This window comes from Glycine soja, chromosome 14 (genome assembly GCF_004193775.1).
Source record: "Glycine soja cultivar W05 chromosome 14, ASM419377v2, whole genome shotgun sequence".
Classification (NCBI taxonomy): domain Eukaryota; kingdom Viridiplantae; phylum Streptophyta; class Magnoliopsida; order Fabales; family Fabaceae; genus Glycine; species Glycine soja.
Genome location: NC_041015.1, coordinates 48,537,899 through 48,556,773, shown reverse-complemented (window position 1 = coordinate 48,556,773; position 18,875 = coordinate 48,537,899). Strand labels below are relative to the sequence as shown.

The following is an 18,875-nucleotide window of genomic DNA, read 5'->3' as shown; positions in this document are numbered from 1 at the left end:
GCCTTTCACTGATAAGTTTGGTTTATTTGATTTGTTTTTGTTGTTTACTAGTTCCTTAAGTTACCTTATTCTGAATATCCATGTTTATTTGGAGATTTGAAATTTGTATTTCATGATAAAACCCTCAAATATCATTTAAGAACCAGTGTTAAGCCTGGAGCTAAATTCATATAAAAACCAATTCGGACACTCCTTTTCAAAGGGTCCTGCTACTTACACTGCCCACTTTTTTTATATATATTTTCTTGACAAAAAATACCCTTAACAAAACTAGGATGAGCTAAATTCATTTCAAGTTTTTTTAAAAAAATGGTGAGCAATGTGAAGAACAAAAGGGACGGTGCCAATAGCTAGGCCTCTTTAAAAACTTTGAAAGGTGGGTCATGCTTGAACCGTGCTCATTACTTTCATGATTTTCACCCGATAGGTATGAATTGACTGACTCCTCCATGATTAGAAAAGAAAAAAAAAAGTGTGTTAAAAATAGAAAGGAAAGACATTTTCCATAGGAGATTTCCATAACAGGACCAAAACTATTGACAATAATCCAAACTCCAAAGTTATTTTATATTATACAAAACACAAGAAAACAGTTTACTTTAACAGGAAAATAAAAGATTTTCTTGGCGAAAAGTTACCATTTTTTAAAGATAGAATTTACCTTTTTGAAGAGAAAGTTATTTTTCATTACAAAATATACAATAGAAAATTCCATAGGATGCTGAAGATCTTTTCGCTATAAAATTTGTTTCGGATCAAATAACAAAGGCTCAATATTACCTAAAACACCAACGAGGTTCAAAAGGGGCCAATGTCATGGTTCAAACAATCAAGGTCTGTCTTACTTGGTACTTCACGCACACACGCCCTAATTAGGAAGGAAGTTTCCTACGTTCACGTTATTCACATTTAACAATGTTAAAATATTCATAATTTTAAGGAATTATCTCATGATAGTACTTGACTAACTTGGTTGTTACTCACCACCTACAACAAAGTTGTCTAGAAGTTTATCTTTTAGAGCAAATTATACTCAATTCTCTTATGTTTAACACTTATTGGTTATTACATTCAAATTGACTCTTTTCTTTGATCCTATACAAAATTTTCTTATTATTTGAATTTTCTTCCAGAGACACCTTTATCCCGTAATGGATCTCTTTCCATTTGTCGTTGTCATGTGCTACATACATGCATATTTAATGAAAATTTTGGGCAAAAATGTCCTTATCTTCATCCTCTGTGTAAAGTTCCAAGCCAAAAGTGGGAATTGAATTTTTTTATCACTAAGGTTTAGGTGGTTTAAATGCAAAGTGGAAGATTACATTTTACTAGATGAAGCTTATTTAAATGGATATATTGGAAGTTGTTTTTGTTTCAACTTTCAAGAGAACTTATTTATTATAGTTGGTGACAATCATCACTATAAATAGAGAACATAATTAGTGAAGAAATAACACACATGAAGAAAGAGTGTGTGAGAAGAAAGATTGTGAAACAAAGTCACTTTGTTGAGAGAAAAGTGTCTTTGTGTGAAAGTATTATCATTTCTTGTAACCATTGAGTGAGGTACTCAAGTTTGTAGAATGATACACTATTTTTAGGATGAGTTATAATCTTGTAATCATTTTTGTGATAGGGAAATACTTTTTTAGACGGTTCCACGGACGTAAGTAAAATGTGTCAAACCACGTTAAATTCTTGTATTTGTTATTATTTTTCCTACAATGTAATTTTTATTGTGTTCTCACAATTCTTAATGGGTGTGGGTAATTTTTTGTTTGTGTGAGAGTTGATTACCCAACAATAATATCAGAGCTATGGCCAGGAGCACACAAAGGTTCGAGATAACGTTGTTTGATGGAAAAATAAATTTTATGATTTGACAGAGTACTATTCAAGACCTTTTGGTGCAACAAGGTCTTGATTAGGCGTTAGAAGATGAAAGACCAACTTCTATAAATGAAATCGAGTGGACTAAGATCCAAAGGAGGGTTGTGAGCACGATTCAGTTAGCCCTTGCTCCTAAGATAAAAACACAACGCATTGAAGGAGACAACACCAAAGGCCTTATAGGAGAAACTTGAGAATATCTATGCGTCAAAGTCACTAACCAATCGCCTCTGTTTGAATATGGAGTTGTATCAACTCAAAAAGGAGATGGGAGGAGATCTCCATGACCACATCAACAAGTTCAATCAACTAGTAAGTCAATTTTTTAATGCAGATGATAAACTCTTTGATGAGGAGCATGCGTTGTTGTTGTTGGTTTCACTACCAAGGTCCTTCAAAGCTTTGGTTCAAACGTTGTTTGTGGGAAAATCAACTTTGAATTTGGCCAAGAACACTCTGTATATGAAGGCCAAGAACACCATAAACAATGACATTCAAAAGCTCTCCTCACTTAACCCTAAACCCAAAAAAACTTGATAAATTACTTGCAACTTGATAGACAATAAGATTTTTTTTTATTTCTAGCAGCACCATTAATTCAAATAAGCCCCATCAACCTCCATTTGAGACTAAAACATGACTTTCAATACAATTTTTGAATCTTTTCATATGCAAATTTAATTACTTATAAACAAGAAGATCAATTAGTAGGAATGTAGGATTGGTCTGGGAACACGTGGGTGAGGTGCATGGCCAAAATAAACGATTGTGTAGTTGTTTAGTCCCAGGAAATAAAATGACTTCTTAAGTTGCATAAAAAAACTTGATAATCACTCACCTCACCTCAGTCCTTCACCATTAAAGAATATTCAAACACAAACACACTGTGAGACAACCTAGATCTAAAAAATGAATAGATATCCGTCTTTCCCTCTTCCTAACTTGAAAAGGTCGTTGTGGCTCGCACGCGCTCCCATCACCATGGATGTGTTGTGTGATGGCGCGAGAGAAAGGAAAATTGGGCGTCAAAGAGAGAAAGAGAGAGAGGTGAGATCCTATGCAATTCATAGTCTAGATCAGGCAACAAGGAGGTTCGATCTAGTGATGACGAGTTTAGATCTAGAAATGGGGTGCATATTTGACAATGAAGCAGAGGCACAGAGGTGGTGGTGGTTATGGTTATGGACAGAGTGCGACGCAAAGTTTAGTGGTCGTTATGGAGGGGTGTGACGATGAGGGTAGAGGATGAAGAAGCGGCGGATGAAGAGGCAATCGTCAGGCTTAGGGATGACAATCTACACGGAGTCCTATGGGTGTATGTAAGAATATCTACAAGCAAAAAGGAAAATTATTCACATACATATTGAGATTGGGCACGAGATGATATTTAACTATAAATTTACACAAATATAAATGTGAGTATCAATGCGAGTACTAGTATTATAATATCTGTCTCACCTTGCATGTTATATATATATATTTATAATTATAATTTGTTACATTAATAAATAATATGTATTATATATGTGAAAAATAATTATGTATTTTTATTTTGGGACTAATATTGTATCTATAATAGAGCTATAAAGTAGTGGAGTAAAACCCTAAATCTAATCCTCTCATTTGTGATTTTTATAATAATCTTCTATTGGTAGTTTTAATTATTGATTCTAATGATGGGGTCAAATATTCTATCAATTTGTGCTTTTTTATAATTTATAATATATAAATCTTAGAAAGTATTGTCATCACATAAGAACAACTTTAGTGTCAGATCTTGAGTAAGGATCTTGAGTTCAAGATCTGGTCTTGTATAGATCTTGCAATAAAGGTGTAGCAGAGATCTTTAGGGTGCAAAATGAGTTCTTGTATAAGAATCTTGAAGATCTCTGCACAAGCTTTAAAAAACAAAAAAAAATACTTTAAAACAAAAACTAACCAACTGCAACCCGCAAAAAGAAGGTCAGTGAAGGAAAAAAAACCAACAGAAAAGGAAGAACAAAAAAAATGAACTTACGTGGAGGCCACAAAGGGGGAGGGAGGCCACGGGTGGGGTGGGGGGGGGGGAGGGGCGGAAGGAAAAAGGAAGATGGGGGAGGGGAGACCGCGAAAGGAAAAGGAAGAAGAAGGGGTAGGGGGTCGCGGAAGGAAGAAGGGGGACGGGCAGAAGAAAGGAAGAAGAAGAGGCAAGAGACAAAATTGAAAAACAAAGTGATGGTCACGTACAAAAAGTGGGGTCCATGTGGGACTTATAAAAAGTTATATAAGATCCAAGAATGAGATTTAACACTAAAGGAAAAAAATAAGAAAGATCTTCAATCCTATGTGGCGTTGTGGGGTCCACCAAAAATTGTCTAAGATCTCAATTTGTGATCTACTACTAAAGTTGTTCTAATGTCTAAGTTTAATTAGAGTTTTTGTTAAGCGATTAGAACATTATAAACTTTAAGAATCACTATGTCCAAGTTAAATGATTATATTTGTAATGTTATTTATTTATAACTTGAGTTTAAATAAATCAATGTTATGCTTGCTTGTTTTTAATATTACGTATGAATATTTTAAAATTATATTTTCTAAATTTATGAATACATTTTTAATTTACTTGTAGTAATTGTTTTAATTATTTTTTTATTGATTTATTAACTTTATACAAAAGTAAAGTGTGACTCGCGAATGTGTATATATATATATATATATATATATATATATATATATAATAGGTACGGAGATAAGAATTAAAGTTATTACTCACATGGTATGAGTCTAGGTATGGAGAATTTTTTAAATACATGTATAAGAATAAATACGGTAAAATCCTATCAAGATGTTATCCATTGTCATCTCTAATGAGAATTAATTAAAAGGATATTTAAGACATTTCAATTAAAATCTAACATCATTAGTAACAGTGATATTTCATGAAAAGCAAAAGAAATATATTTTAATAATAAATACAAGTATAATAACTCTTAAAAACGAAAAAGAAAAGATGAATATAATTTGTTCTATCATTTATCAATATATTGTTATTTTGTGGGTTCGAATACTAATGAAGAGTGTTAGAGTGCTCTTATAAGTCTTTCAAACCCCTCACCTTTTTCTTGGATCAATATTCAGCTTCATCTTTAATCCTCAAGTGGGCCGAATCGAACCACTTTCGGAGACTCTCAGCTCAGTTGAATTGGCAACCTAAGCCACAACGCAGTTAAATGATTAACTGACACTAACCCCCATAAAATATAAAAATAAAAATAAAAAAATCGAACAGCGTTGAAAAATATAGCTTGTTTCGGTGCCTTTACATTGAGCAGGTGTGTTTTAACCCAACATAAGTTTTTTTTTTTTTTTTGTCATTGCTTGCATAGGTTTAGGTGATTATTTCAACCTCATCGCCATTGAGTAAGAGGAGAATATACTCAAATATCAACAACTTTGCAAACCGTTTTGCACTGCGAGAAGTTCTTCCATACTCGCTCCGTTTGGTAGGAGGACAAAAAATATGTGAGAAATAGGAAAGAACGTAAAAAGTTAATGGAAATAAGTAAAAAATGAATGGGATTTTTATTAAGTGTTTGCTTAAATAAGAGGAAACTAATGAAATTGATGGGCATGTATTTTTAGAAAGCAGTGAAAATTGTATCGAAACAAGAGAGACATAGATTGTGCATTCATCTAATGGTGCAAGATGTAGGTGGGTGTCAGTTGATACAACAATTGATACGTGTATGTGATTTGAGGAACACTGGGTGTAAGATGGGACAATCTCAAATAATGAGAGAATTAATAAGGTCATCGTGTGTGTTTTAGGAAACATTGAAGATTATAGTAAAATAAGAGACTGATAATGTAATTGTGAGTTCATCAAACTTCGTAAGATATAGGTAGATGTAAACTGATAGCACATATTGTACAAAATTATTTATGCTATCATCCAAAATCGATTATAGATAATGTAATCGTGCATGTCTTTCCACTCAAATTTAAATATATCAAACAAGCTCACTTCATACTCTCCTATTTTCACGCTCCTCCTCTATTTCTTGTCATCTCTTTGACGCCAAACATAGCCTTTGGAATTTTTTTCTCCTCTAGCAATTATTTAAATTATTGGTTTGAAATAGGATAATCTCGCATCCATATTCAAATTTGATCTTTAGTTTGAGATGGTATTTTATAATTTTTATTTTTATTAATAATTAAAAAACAATTTTAGTTTTACATGTTTTCAAAGATTTGAAAATAAATAATGAAAACATCAAAATATGTTTTTCTATTGTTTTTTATACTATTTTTTTAGAAGAGAAAATATGCTTTTTTTAAAATAAAAAAAAAATACTTTTTTAAAAAACCGAAGAGGCCCATATTTTTTAAACCCACTCCACTATTTGCAGGTTAGTAAACAACTTTTAATTTAAACTTTGATATACATATCTTAACAAATGCCAAATATAACAGTACATTTGTTCTTAAGCTTACGACCAGTCCACTCTTGATGCATCCATATCTTACAGACTATTTCATAAAAAAAAAAAAAAAATAGTTTTTTCAGGCAAAATCAAACTGTGTTGCTTTTTTAATTTTTACAAATTATTCAATCTAAACGGTCATTTGTTTTATAAAGACAATGGCAACATTCATGTTCACTTTGCTCTAGCATTAATTGATCCTTTGATGATGTCTTTATACATCTTTCTGCTACATGTAGATAAGTTTGGCACCTGAAGTGATGGGTTATTAAGTAACACCGACCTTAATTCATGGCAAAAATATCACGGAAGTTGTAGGTACTAAGGTCCAAACACATCAAATCCAATTTCATCTTGCATTTCATTTTATTATCAACCTTCTCAACTCCTTTTATTTTATTTTCTTTTTGTCTCAACATTAAACTCACTAATTGGATTTCCCTATCCATTTGCCATATGCAATTGTTGGCCCAATGTAAAAAAGCGTTATTGCGGCGTAGGCATGACCATGAGGCATGCTTCTTGTGACCTTGTCCTGCCTAACATGTGGGTTGCCCAATTTGAATTTGTGGTAAATTCAACAAAGAAAAAAACACACCACATTGCAAGTTCCATGTGCTGATAATCCTCCTAACCCTTATCACACTTTATGTTTGCTTCGTGTGATATGAGCCGCAATTAAAACAGAATACTCCCTATTTGTCCCTCGCACTCAAAAAACATACCACAAAAAAGTGGACTCTTTCATTGTCATTAATTTTGAGTGGCTCATAATTTCTGCCTCTTTTATGGTAAATTTTATAACACGTCGGTAATGGGAAAACTAGCATGTTAGGTTTAAGTTTGGTCTCATCACTTTTCTATTTCTACTTTAATTCAATTTTCTATTTATATATATATATATATTTGCTTTGTCTTCTCATCAATTCCCACTATAATGACTAGGGAAAAAGAGGTATTTTGTGATTCTATTTTTTTAAAATAAAAATAAACTAAAAGAAGAAGAAGATGTGGTCATTGTAAGAGTTTATAGTTATTTTGGAATTCGAATTTATATGTAGTCAGTGGGGAGATGGGATTTTTTTTTCTTTGCAGTTAAAAACACAATAGTGTTTTTTTTTTCATTTTTCAGTTAAAATATAATAGTGATGTAGTTTATAATGTTAGTTCAGGGATAAAAAAGCTAAAAAAAATATGAAAACAAAAAGTAGATATCACAAATAATTATAGATATTAGATTTCATTATTAATTTACAGAAAACTAGTTACCTTGTTAGAAAATATCAACCCAAATAGAAAAAAAAGTGTGATTGTAATGAAAAATAGGCTTAAATGTAATTTGGTTATCTTATTTTTAAAAATTTACAATTTTGATTCTCTTATTTTAAAATAGAGACATTTAGTCTTTCTATTTTTCAACATTTACAATTTTAGTTTTCTTATTTTACATTTAGTTTCTCATTTTTGTAAAGTTTGCAATTTTGACATTTCTATCAAACTGAAAGTGTTAATGGTTAAGAGATTAAGGGTGTTAATGGTTAAGAGATTAAGGTTGCTTACAACATAAATAAAAAAAATAATCTTGTATAATATTTTGAATCACACCAAATTAATTTCTTATCAAAATATGTTTTTCGAATTTGATGGAAGGATAACAATTATAAATTTAACATAGTTGGAGACCTAAATGTTTCTTTTTAAAATAAAGAGACTAAAATTATAAATTTTAAAAAATAAGAGATCAAAATTTTGTTTAACCCCAAAAAATATTAATCTAGTATACTTTCTGTTATGTATTTTTTTTTATATATATGTTATATTTCAATCCGAAACTTTTATTTTTTTTTACCAAATTGACATAAATAATCTTATTACTGATTTTAACTCACAACACAATAATAAGCATTACACAAATCTCTTTCTATTTTATAAACACATTAAATTTAAATCCTTATGTGATAACTATGATGTCTACGATTCTTCATAATTTTTTTTCACTAACACCTAAAACAATGTCACCTATAGGTTGTAGCTCTTCTTCATAAACTTGGACATGGTCTCCTTTCACTACTTCTACTCCACCACCATGCATGCCTGAACAGTGACAATTGTATCTTTTTAATGACTTAGATGTGTGTGTAGACACTACCTATATTGATAACCGTTAATTATGAGTATATTTTAAGATTAAATTATATAAGAATTTATAATTTTTCTATCCTAATTTTTCCTTTTTGAACAAATAATTATTAAATTAACATCATTTAAATTTTTGTACAAAGAATATTAAAAGTGATGAATTTATTATGCCTAATAAGTAAAATCAAGTTAATTAAGGAAAACAGAGATAATTGAAAAAAAAAGAACTAATAAAGAAAAAAAGACTAATTGAGGAAAGCATAGTTAATTAAGGAAAGAAGAATAATTAAGAAAAACATAATAATTAAGGAAAATAAAGACAGACTTAGTGCAAGAAGTCCGTTAATTTGCACTTATAAAAGAAGAATAGAGAAAAAGGAAAAAACATTTAGAAATTCCAAGAGAATACAAATCCTTATAGAAGACAAATGTTAGAAGAAGAAGAAGCAAACATTCGGAGTCATTCATTCTCTCTATTCCTTTTCTTATCTTTTCCTCGTATTTACTAAATATTCCCATCTTACAAATGTAAAGTCTTCATAGCAATGAGAGACTAAACCTCCTTTGTTGGAAATTTGTCAGCCAACTACTCTTGATGTAATTTTTTTACCTATCTATTTATGAATAATACATTTGCATTATCTTTTCCTATGCTTAATATTATCACTTGTGGCTTGATCACCCATTTGCATGGTAAGTTTTAGGGGTAGCGTTGGGAAACATTATTTTCTAATAGAACTGGGAAATGATATCTAAATAAAATCATCACTATAGATAGATTGATATTTGTTTAGCTTGTTATACATCTTTATTCTTAATGTAATTTACTATTTTAACTATGCAAAGGGATTTGAGCGAGAAAATAGATAAATTAGGCTCTTTCATGCAGGAGACCAAAGTTAGAGTATACTAGTAGATACATGTGTAAATTGGAATAATTATAAATAGAGAAAAATCATTAACATTACATCAAAGAGCGACTCTGATAGACTAAATTTCCAATATTTTCATCTTCTGAATTTACTTCTACAATATTGTTGATTTCTCTAATCTTTTCGTCTTTTAATTAATTCATGTTTAATTCTTTTTCTTATGTGATTTAATTAATTCAGCAATTTAATTTATTATTTTTTACTATCTTTTCCAAAAAAAATTCTTAATTAAATATTCATTTACTTAAATACAAATAAAGTTCATATGGATACGATACTTAATCTTTCATTTTAACTTTATTACTGTGCACTTATCAATTCATCAACAAATACATACGCATATGCAAGCATGAGCACATGCATATATACATATATACTCTGAACATCATATACATGAACAATTTAATTCATCCCCAAGTAACATACTTTGAAGTATCAAGCTCCGATCCTTTATCGTCAACTTCAATATAAATAGTATTTCTCCTTTATCTCCCCCTCATTCCTCTCTCTTTCTACCCCTTTGGCTCTCCCCCTTATTTGTCCCTCTCTCTTTCACGCCTTTATATGATCCTATCTTTTAACCAACATAATTTTTAGTGATAAGATTAAATTTTCTTTTATTAATAATAATTAACTATATTTATTTATTCTTATTAAATAGTATTTTCATAACTATGGATTGTTAAAATTAAAATATTAAATATGATAAAATAATGTGTTTCTAAATCCTATTTTTTATATTAATGAATTAGTCTTTAAACATTATAAATATATGGAATTTAGTCTTTCTTCTCTAAAAATTCAACACATTTTTAAATTTTTAAATTAAAGAGGGACATTGATCACATTTGATTTTGTAGTGATTAATTAACAATAAATAATAGACTACCAAGTGAGTGAATTAACTAACATGAGATTATTTTAATTAATTAAATGACCTTAAATTCAAGTCCTAAATATATAATTAGGTTAAATACTCAATGAAAAAATTATTATAATAATACTTTTACTCTAATCAAGTAAAATTATCTCCATGATGTGAGAATACATGTAATTTGTAAAATATATAAAGATAATAGTATAAATTGTGTATTTAGTCATTTAATTTTTTTACAAATTTTTTTAGTTTTTAAACTAATTTTTTAAGAATTTATCATTTAAAAATAGTTAATGTATGTTTAAATGTTAGCAATTTAGGCCCGATAGAACAGACAAATTAATAAGTCGAATCACTTAACCTATCTAATGCCTAATGCTGTAGCAAGTTAGAGAAATTAACTAGGCAAGTTTAACCCACTTTACCATTCTTAATCAATAGTCTCTAGGATCATTCTATAATAATCTAATTACCTCATTGTAATTCGCTTTGCTCAATCTTATTTTCATCTTCTTATCTTAAATTTCCATCCCTCCCATTACCGTATCATTGACACAAAACTAAAGCAAGGCATCATCATGTGTCCAACTGTGCATCATTTCTCACTTCACAGATCACACCACCCAATCATCAATTTATTGTACAATCCACCCAATTAATTGTCCCATCCCTAAGGTTCCAACCCATCTCAAAGCTGGAATATTGTTCACTCTACCTTCTGGCTCTCAATTGCAAACACCTTTCCTTTCCAATTAATTTTTTCACATCCCTAATCTTTTCAGTCACGTGCAGTAAAAGGTAAACAACATAAATAATCGAAAAGCATAATATATTGATATACATTAAGAATATTAAATTATACGACATGAAATTTTTACAATACAAGCTGTAAATGCTGATTATTCCTCTATTCCTACCCAACTTTTCCCATCCACACCCATACCGACAGCAACAACCAACACCCCCTCCAGCGGTGTTACTCCCACCAAACTTTCTTATTCCCCGATTTGCCCCTACAGAATCCGAATATACCATACCAGTCTCTGCCACATTGTGAAATTCCCAATTTACCCCTTCTTTGTTGGAACCAACACCATCACGCTCACACGTACACGCTCCTTCTTCCTCTGTTCCCGTTGTCGTTGGTTCTCCGTTGGACTCAACTTCCCTCACCACTACCCAACCATGTGTTTCCCAATTTACCCTCGACTCTGTCGCTAATTTACTTATTCTATTTTTAATAACTGAATTTTCTTCGATGTTAGTAAATATTGAAAACACCTCTTCTTGATGATCACGGTCGTTATAATCTGACTCGGAGTTCAACTCCGAGTCAACCCGGTCGAGAACGCACCGAGGCGACGATTCAACAAGGGCGTAGTAGGGAAGCAAATATGGATGCTGAAGCAACTGATCGCAACTCCACCGTTCACTCGGTTCTCTTCTAAGACACTTCTCGAGAAAATCCTTCCCTAGCTCCGACAACTGGATTGGAAATTCCGGCAACTCGTCCGAGTAACCGATTCGACTCAGCGTGTCGACGCCGCGGTCCTCCCACGCCGGTTTCCCGATGGCAATCTCGATCACCGTGCATCCGAGCGACCACACGTCGGACTCCGGCCCCTGCCGCTCCCGGCGCACCACCTCGGGCGCCATCCACATCGGACTCCCCCGCGGCAACAGCAACATCGCCGGAGAGGATTCAATTTCCACCGCCGCGCCGAAGTCGGCGAGCTTCGCCATTTCGCCGTCGCCGGAGAGAAGCACGTTCCTCCCTTTCACGTCGCAGTGGACGAAGCCTTGCGCGTGGACGTCACGCAGCGCGGTTGCGAGGCACCACGCGTAGCGCCTCACTAACCGCTCGTCCACGTCAGCGCGGTCCAAATCAGCGACGGTGCCACCTGGCATGTACTCCAAATGAAGGTTCCTGAACGACGCCGTTCCCTCGCACGTGACATCGTCGCCGATATAAGCCACCACGTGCGGCGAGGTAACTCGTTTCAGAATCCCAATCTCGTTCTCCAACGCCTCCACCTGACCAGAAAGCCCCCTTCCGCAATCCACGGACTTCACCGCGAAAACGCGATTATCTCTTTTCGAAACCGCCACGTTGACAACCCCAAACGCGCCCTTACCGACGCACTTGCCTCTCACCCACGAAACTGACGAAACCATCTTTTTTTTTTCTTCTTCTTTCTTTACTGTGTTTTCTTTAGTTCGAACTCGAAAGTGTAGTGATTAACATTTGTGTGTAGCTCCGTTTCTTGGAGGGGTATATATAAACAACGTAGTGAGTAGTAGTAGTGCGTGTTTGTGTCTAACATTCGGTGTTTTTTTTCTTAAACAAAAAAAAAAAAAACGGATTTTTGTTGTACAGCGTGGCAAATTTATGAAAGTGGATAATTAAGAAAAAAAAGCGGTGGTGACGTTGAGATGGACATCTGAAAGGGCGGTAATGTTTTTGACGTAAATGGAGGATTGTGGGAATGAAGTACTGGATACTGTTTTTTTTTTTCTTATGCTTTGGTCTTTTCTTTTCTTTTTTTTATCCTTATCCATATCATATTACTTCATCATTGTCATTCAACTCTAAATCTAAATTCCACTTGTCACTGTAACATTTTTATGCCACCTTTCTTTCTTTCTTTTTCCCCCCCTTCCACCACCCCCTTTCTTTCATGTTTAGAAATTGTATTAGCTCACGGATACATGGTTCAAGTACATTTAGGTCCTCTTTGTTCCAAGGAAGTCTAGTTCCACACTTCTTAACAATCAAGAACTATACTTCAATTAAGATCAGAACAAATATAATATCAAATTTATTTTCGTTAAAAGTTATTTAGATTGGATATGATTTGGTTTTATCTTAGTTTCAAAATTTGTTGTTAACATTAAATAAATCTAAAAGTACACAATAAACAAATTAAAGTATTGACCATCACATGTAAATTGTAAATATTAATAGAAAATATACTAAAATGAAATGATACACGACTTAATAAAATTGTAAGGAAAATAACTATATCAAAATTTAAAATTTAACTCAATCCAATAAGAAAATCCCAAATTTTCACTTTTTGATTTAATTAATTTTATCCATTTGCATTAGATTGAATTGGATTATAAGCACTTCTAAGTCGTCGGTGGCATGTGTTACGTCACTATTAGACAATAATTACATAAAATTGATTATAATATAGATTGAAGCGGTTATTTTCGAAGCCTTTTCACGTTGAACTCGGTTGAATCTGTTTTGATCCAAGTGCACATCATGGGTGTCATGGTTGGCATTATTTTCTAGCATTATTTTATTAACTTGGATCAGGTGAGAAGAGGTGTTCGGTTTTTATTAACTATTAATACTATTATATTGCAGGGGTTCATTTTTCTAGTTATATTTTGTCTTGTTGCGTAGGAATATTAATTTGAACATGTGGTTGTAGTGGGGAATGTGAGTTTTTTTTTTTTTTTTTCTGGTTGAAAGGTAAAATTGAAGTGGATGGAGAAACAGCCACGTGGCACAAATCTGTTGGTCCACGCAGTTGTGGAGACAGTGCTAGAGGTTCGTAAAAGAGATGCAAGAAGATGTCTGGAGATGCCCATGATGCTTGTGTGTGGCTTTAGTCACAAGAAGGTTTAGTTAAACTACAAGCTTGTGACGTGCATTACCCCACTTCCATTACATATTATATTATTATGTTTTTTTTTTCAATATTTTTATTCTTATTTTAAAAAATATTATTTGGGTTTTGTAAATTTGGAAAATTTGTTTGCATGTGGAGAGATTGGACTTTGGTAATGTCCCCAAATCTAGTCGTATATTTTAGAAGATGTTTGTGGGATGTTCTTCTCATTTGGAGAAATTAATGGGAAAAATTCGACACGCGGGTCCTCGTTTCCTCATTAAGTATGTGGCACCTGGTATCATCATATTATTAAACGTGGCTTTCTTTTGGGTTGTGAAGATAATATCTTACCTCAAATTTTGGTTTGCCTAATTCAGCCTAAATTATAAAAAGAAAAATTCACCAAATATCGAGTTCAATTAAATGCAATACTTCACCTTAAACAGCAAAATAAGTGCTGTATTGCCCTACTCAAGTTCAACTAATAATGTAGGATTAGATGACTGTAATTAGGGGAGAAAAGACATTTTTATTTTACAAATGATGATGATTATTATTAGTATTATTTTTTTTAATTTCGGGTATATGCAATCTAAAATTCAATGGGCTTAGAACAATACTTGTTCATGTGCCACTTGGCAACGAGTAATTGCTTGGGAGGGGCTGTACTAGAAATTGAATTTGACCGAAAGGGGTTTTAAAATTGGACAAAGCGTTACGGAAAGTGAAACGAGGGAAGGGTTTGTCCACGTAAACATGACTTTTGGCATGAAACTAGACACATAGAAGAAAAAAATAGTTTGAAAGGGAAACTAGGGATTCAATTTCAACATGATTGTTATTCAATATTGATTCTATAATTATTTTAGAAGCTTTTTAAAATAAGAACTAGAAATCTAGAACCATGCCACTTGGCATGCAAATGGGTTCCCACCACCACAAGTGACTAGTCCATGAATATGTGGCAAGATTGGGAGGGAGGAAAAAGTGACGCGTAGGAATGGTTTCTTAGGAGCTTCAATTTAGATCCTTTCACACTAAGGAGAAGAGTGGAATATAGAAATAACGTAGTGTGCTTACTCGGTGAACTACTTGGTTTGGATAAGGTGGTGGTTATGAGGGTTAAGCAATGTGCTTCATGACTTGACTTGCATATTGCCGCAACGCATCTATATATTTATGTGACGCGGTGTGTGGTGTCCACATCTTTTTCAAAGCACATTGATCCATGTCCTCACCAAGAGCAAAATCTTGCATTTGTACTATGTTAGAGATTCTTGGAGGTGGGTAAAAACTAAAAAGGATACAATATGTTGGTAAAATAGAGTTAAAAGTATTAAACTCTTTCAGGAAAATGATTTTTTTTTTTTAAAAAAAAAGCTTGCAATCGAAAATGTAATGATAATTTAAGTTAATTCCTGTTGGGCAAGTTGTTTTCCAATTATTTTTTGGAATAAAAATTACAACTCTTAACAATAAACTAAAAAATATTTTTTTAATTATAAATTGAAAGCGTTATTTTTAATTAACTTTGATTCATATGACTTAAGTGTTATGATTGCAAAAGCCTAAAAAAAGTATAATAACTACAAAATTAACATATACACAAATAAGTTGCAAGTAGGAGTTTTAAGTCTAGATGACAACATAGAAATGGTGACTACAAGAACATGTAGAATTTAAAAGTTGTACTAGCCTTTTTTTTTCATTATGATCTAATAGGCATGCATAATTAAATGAAAGGTGTAGAATTAAAAGGTTGTATTTAACACATATATGTCATTTTAAGTGTTTCATCTTTTATCAGTATTTTTTTTGGGGTACCACCCCATTTATAATATTTTATTTAATTGGTTGTATTTTCAACATAAAAATATACTAGTCTCTCTTGTACCAATATTTTCAAAATTACACCTACATTTTTTTCAAAAAAAAAATTACATATCCTAGTATATAGATTTTCAAAACACTAAATACCTTAATAACTAAACTACAATAAAGGTGTTGGTACATAAAACGGAGCTTTTAATAAAAGTATAAAATGAATTAATTCAGTTTAGTATAATGATTTAACTTGTAAGGAGTTGGTAATAAACAAGTTGGATCATATAATTTAAATTAATTTCTCTATAGTGTACATGTATTTTTAAATTTTTAAAAAAAAATATAAGAAATAAAATATAATCGTTATTAAATAGTAGTGAAATATATTTTAAGAAAGAAAAATATAATAGATGATTTTCGGTTTAATTACTTTTTTTCTTTCTATATGTATACTATCTTTATGTTTTAGTGCATACACCTAAAATCACTTGTTTTAGTCTTTATAAATACATTTTTTATTCATTTTAGTTCCTATTATAAAATATTGTAGGGACGAAAACAAATAAAAAAATATATATATGTAGGAGCTAAAATAAGTTAAAAAAAAGTGTGTGTGACTAAAATGAATAGTTTTTACATGTAAGAACTGTACAAGTATAAAGACAAAATGAGTAGCTAAACCATACTTGTATTATTAATGATAAAAATAGTATTTTATTTTTTATTAGATAAAAATAAAGAGATAAAAAATTTGAATTGAAGAATACACTATGAAAATAAATTATTTGAATAAAGAGCATTTTATGTATATTAATTTGATATGATCTATCAAAATTTAAATTTAAATTAAATTAGTTAAATTTAGAGGAATAAAATGCAAGAAAAAACACATGACACACTATCAAAATAATATATCCTAACAAATCTTTTATTTGACTCAAAAGTAGGAAATTAATCAAAATTCAATATATAAGGATTGAAGAGTCACCAATAAGGGTAAAATTAAGCTAAGATCACATTAATCACTCCATAAGTTTAGTCATTAAATCAATTATTATTTATTTTATTTTTACAATTTGGAAAGTATTTAAAGTTAAAACTGTTTGACCTTAAGATTTTTATGCTATATAGATAAGAAAGCTAATGGAGGGGGAAAGTTAAAATATTTTGTTATAAGAATACTAAGCGCGCAGATTCTCAAGCCATAATTTGTTTAACCAACAAGTTAAACAAACTAGACTATAGTGTTGCGTTTAAAACTAGTCGACAAAATGTTTAATATCAAAACATAAGATGTTACGTTATTGATCTTCAACATAAGGTGTTTCAACATAAGGTGTTACGTTAAGCCATAATATTATTAGGACACTCATTACAAAATAAGATGACAATAATAACGTCGTGTTAAAAAAAAATCAAATTTTGAATTACAAGGTTAAATTTGTATTCAAATTATTTCCTAAAGTTTTAGTTTTTATAATTTACTTACATGATCTTTGATCATTTAGTAATTTAATTTTTTTTGTAGTGATAATGCAAAACATATCATTATGTTTTTTTTCTTTCATTTTTTCCGATTCAAATAGTTTCTAGCACTGGAGAGTCGTTAATGATTTTAAACTGAGAAGTAAAAGTTAGCTATACATAGTTTTCTTTGGGGGAAAAATTGAATCCTTAAATAATTTTAAAGTTCAAGTAGGTGAACTGTAAAAATTAAAACTTTACGGGATAATTTGCCAAAAGACTGAAATTGAAGTGGGTAAATTTAACATCAGTGATAAAAAATAATAGCAATACTAAATTAGTTTCATGAAATTTCATGGTCAAAATGAAAGGCAGAAGCCGAACGAATAATGCAAGAGAACATTAATATTTTGTTAACGTTAGCTCAGCTATATTCCTTTATGCCTCCACTATCAATCAAATTGAAACTAAAAACAAAGCATTGACCCTTTTTTCCTTTTCCTTTCCATCTTTAAAAGGAACAGATAAAGCTATTTAATAAACAGAACCAAAGACGTGTAATCCATATTGTTTATCTATAGGATTAGAAGCCCCCAATATGCTTTTTAGCATTGCCATAAAAAAGAAAAATAGTAATATAATTTGTTGACCTAAAATTTGAGATACATGGCCAAGTGATGGGAAACGGGTTTGTTGCAAATTGCAATGGTGCGGGAGTTTGTCTCGAAAGAGAGGGACAAAAGGGAAGTCATTAATGGCTTATGAGGTGCTCATGTAGTGCAAGTGCACTCAAAACATTCCATATTTTGTGCTCACCATGCAAACTTGCAAAGATCACATGAACCCACCATGCCCTTATTTTCTTCTGTATTGTTTAGTAAGAATACTTAAATTGCCCCCAACAAGCCTTTTGATTTTACAATGATACGTAATTTTTGTACAATGTTTTGTGGATTTGTTGTCCAATGCCATTGAACCAGGAGGAAAATTTTGTGTTTGACCAGTTCGTATAATAATTTAAAATATAAAATAGGATAATGTTATGCATAATTTTGTGACATATTTTATAAACCTTGGTTTCATCTCTTACAAGTATTTTCCTAGCTTATCTTTGAGAGTGTGTTTGGATGGAGAAATTTAAAATTATGAGAAATTTTAAATTCTAAGAATTTCAAATACTTCAATTGAAATTCTTTTATTTTCAAAATTTTGTGTTTGGATAAAAAAATTAAAATTATGAGGATGAAAAAAATGAATGAAAAAAAAGAAAAGATATGATTGGTATATTAGTTATACATGATTTTATATGCTCACTCCTGATCCATATTTTAGGAGCTCCGATGATGTTTCTTAGGGAAAAAAGATGTAAGAAGAGAATTTCAATTTCTCACTTTTTATAAGGAAATTGAAATTTCAAATTTTTAGTTGTTTAAAATTCTGTTTTAAAATTTTAAATTCTTCATAAAAAAACATCCAACCAATGAATTCTGAATAACAGAAATTCAAATGATCTGATAAATTACTTTCCTCAATTAAAATTCTCTATCCAAAGTGAAAAGATTATATTCTATTTCATTTTTTTTCTTCCAAACCGGATCTAGAGATTCTTTCCCCCCTTCTTCGGTGGTGATTTTTCTTTTTTTTGGAGGTG

At 31.2% G+C, this 18,875-nt stretch overlaps 1 protein-coding gene across 1 annotated transcript; it reads right to left on the bottom strand.

Annotated features, from left to right (window-relative positions):
• Positions 1 to 10,924: 10,924 nt before the first annotated feature.
• On the bottom strand, positions 10,925 to 12,574 carry LOC114383385 (mitogen-activated protein kinase kinase kinase 18-like). The gene has a single exon (XM_028343050.1). It carries the CDS (start codon positions 12,483 to 12,485, stop codon positions 11,022 to 11,024), a length of 1,464 nt encoding a protein of 487 aa, XP_028198851.1. The 5' UTR covers positions 12,486 to 12,574; the 3' UTR covers positions 10,925 to 11,021.
• Between the last annotated feature and the right edge of the window lie 6,301 nt (positions 12,575 to 18,875).

What these genes read in the sequence shown, in the direction of transcription:
- LOC114383385 (XM_028343050.1), bottom strand. Translation starts at nt 12,485, where the DNA reads ATGGTTTCGTCAGTTTCGTGGGTGAGAGGCAAGTGCGTCGGTAAGGGC.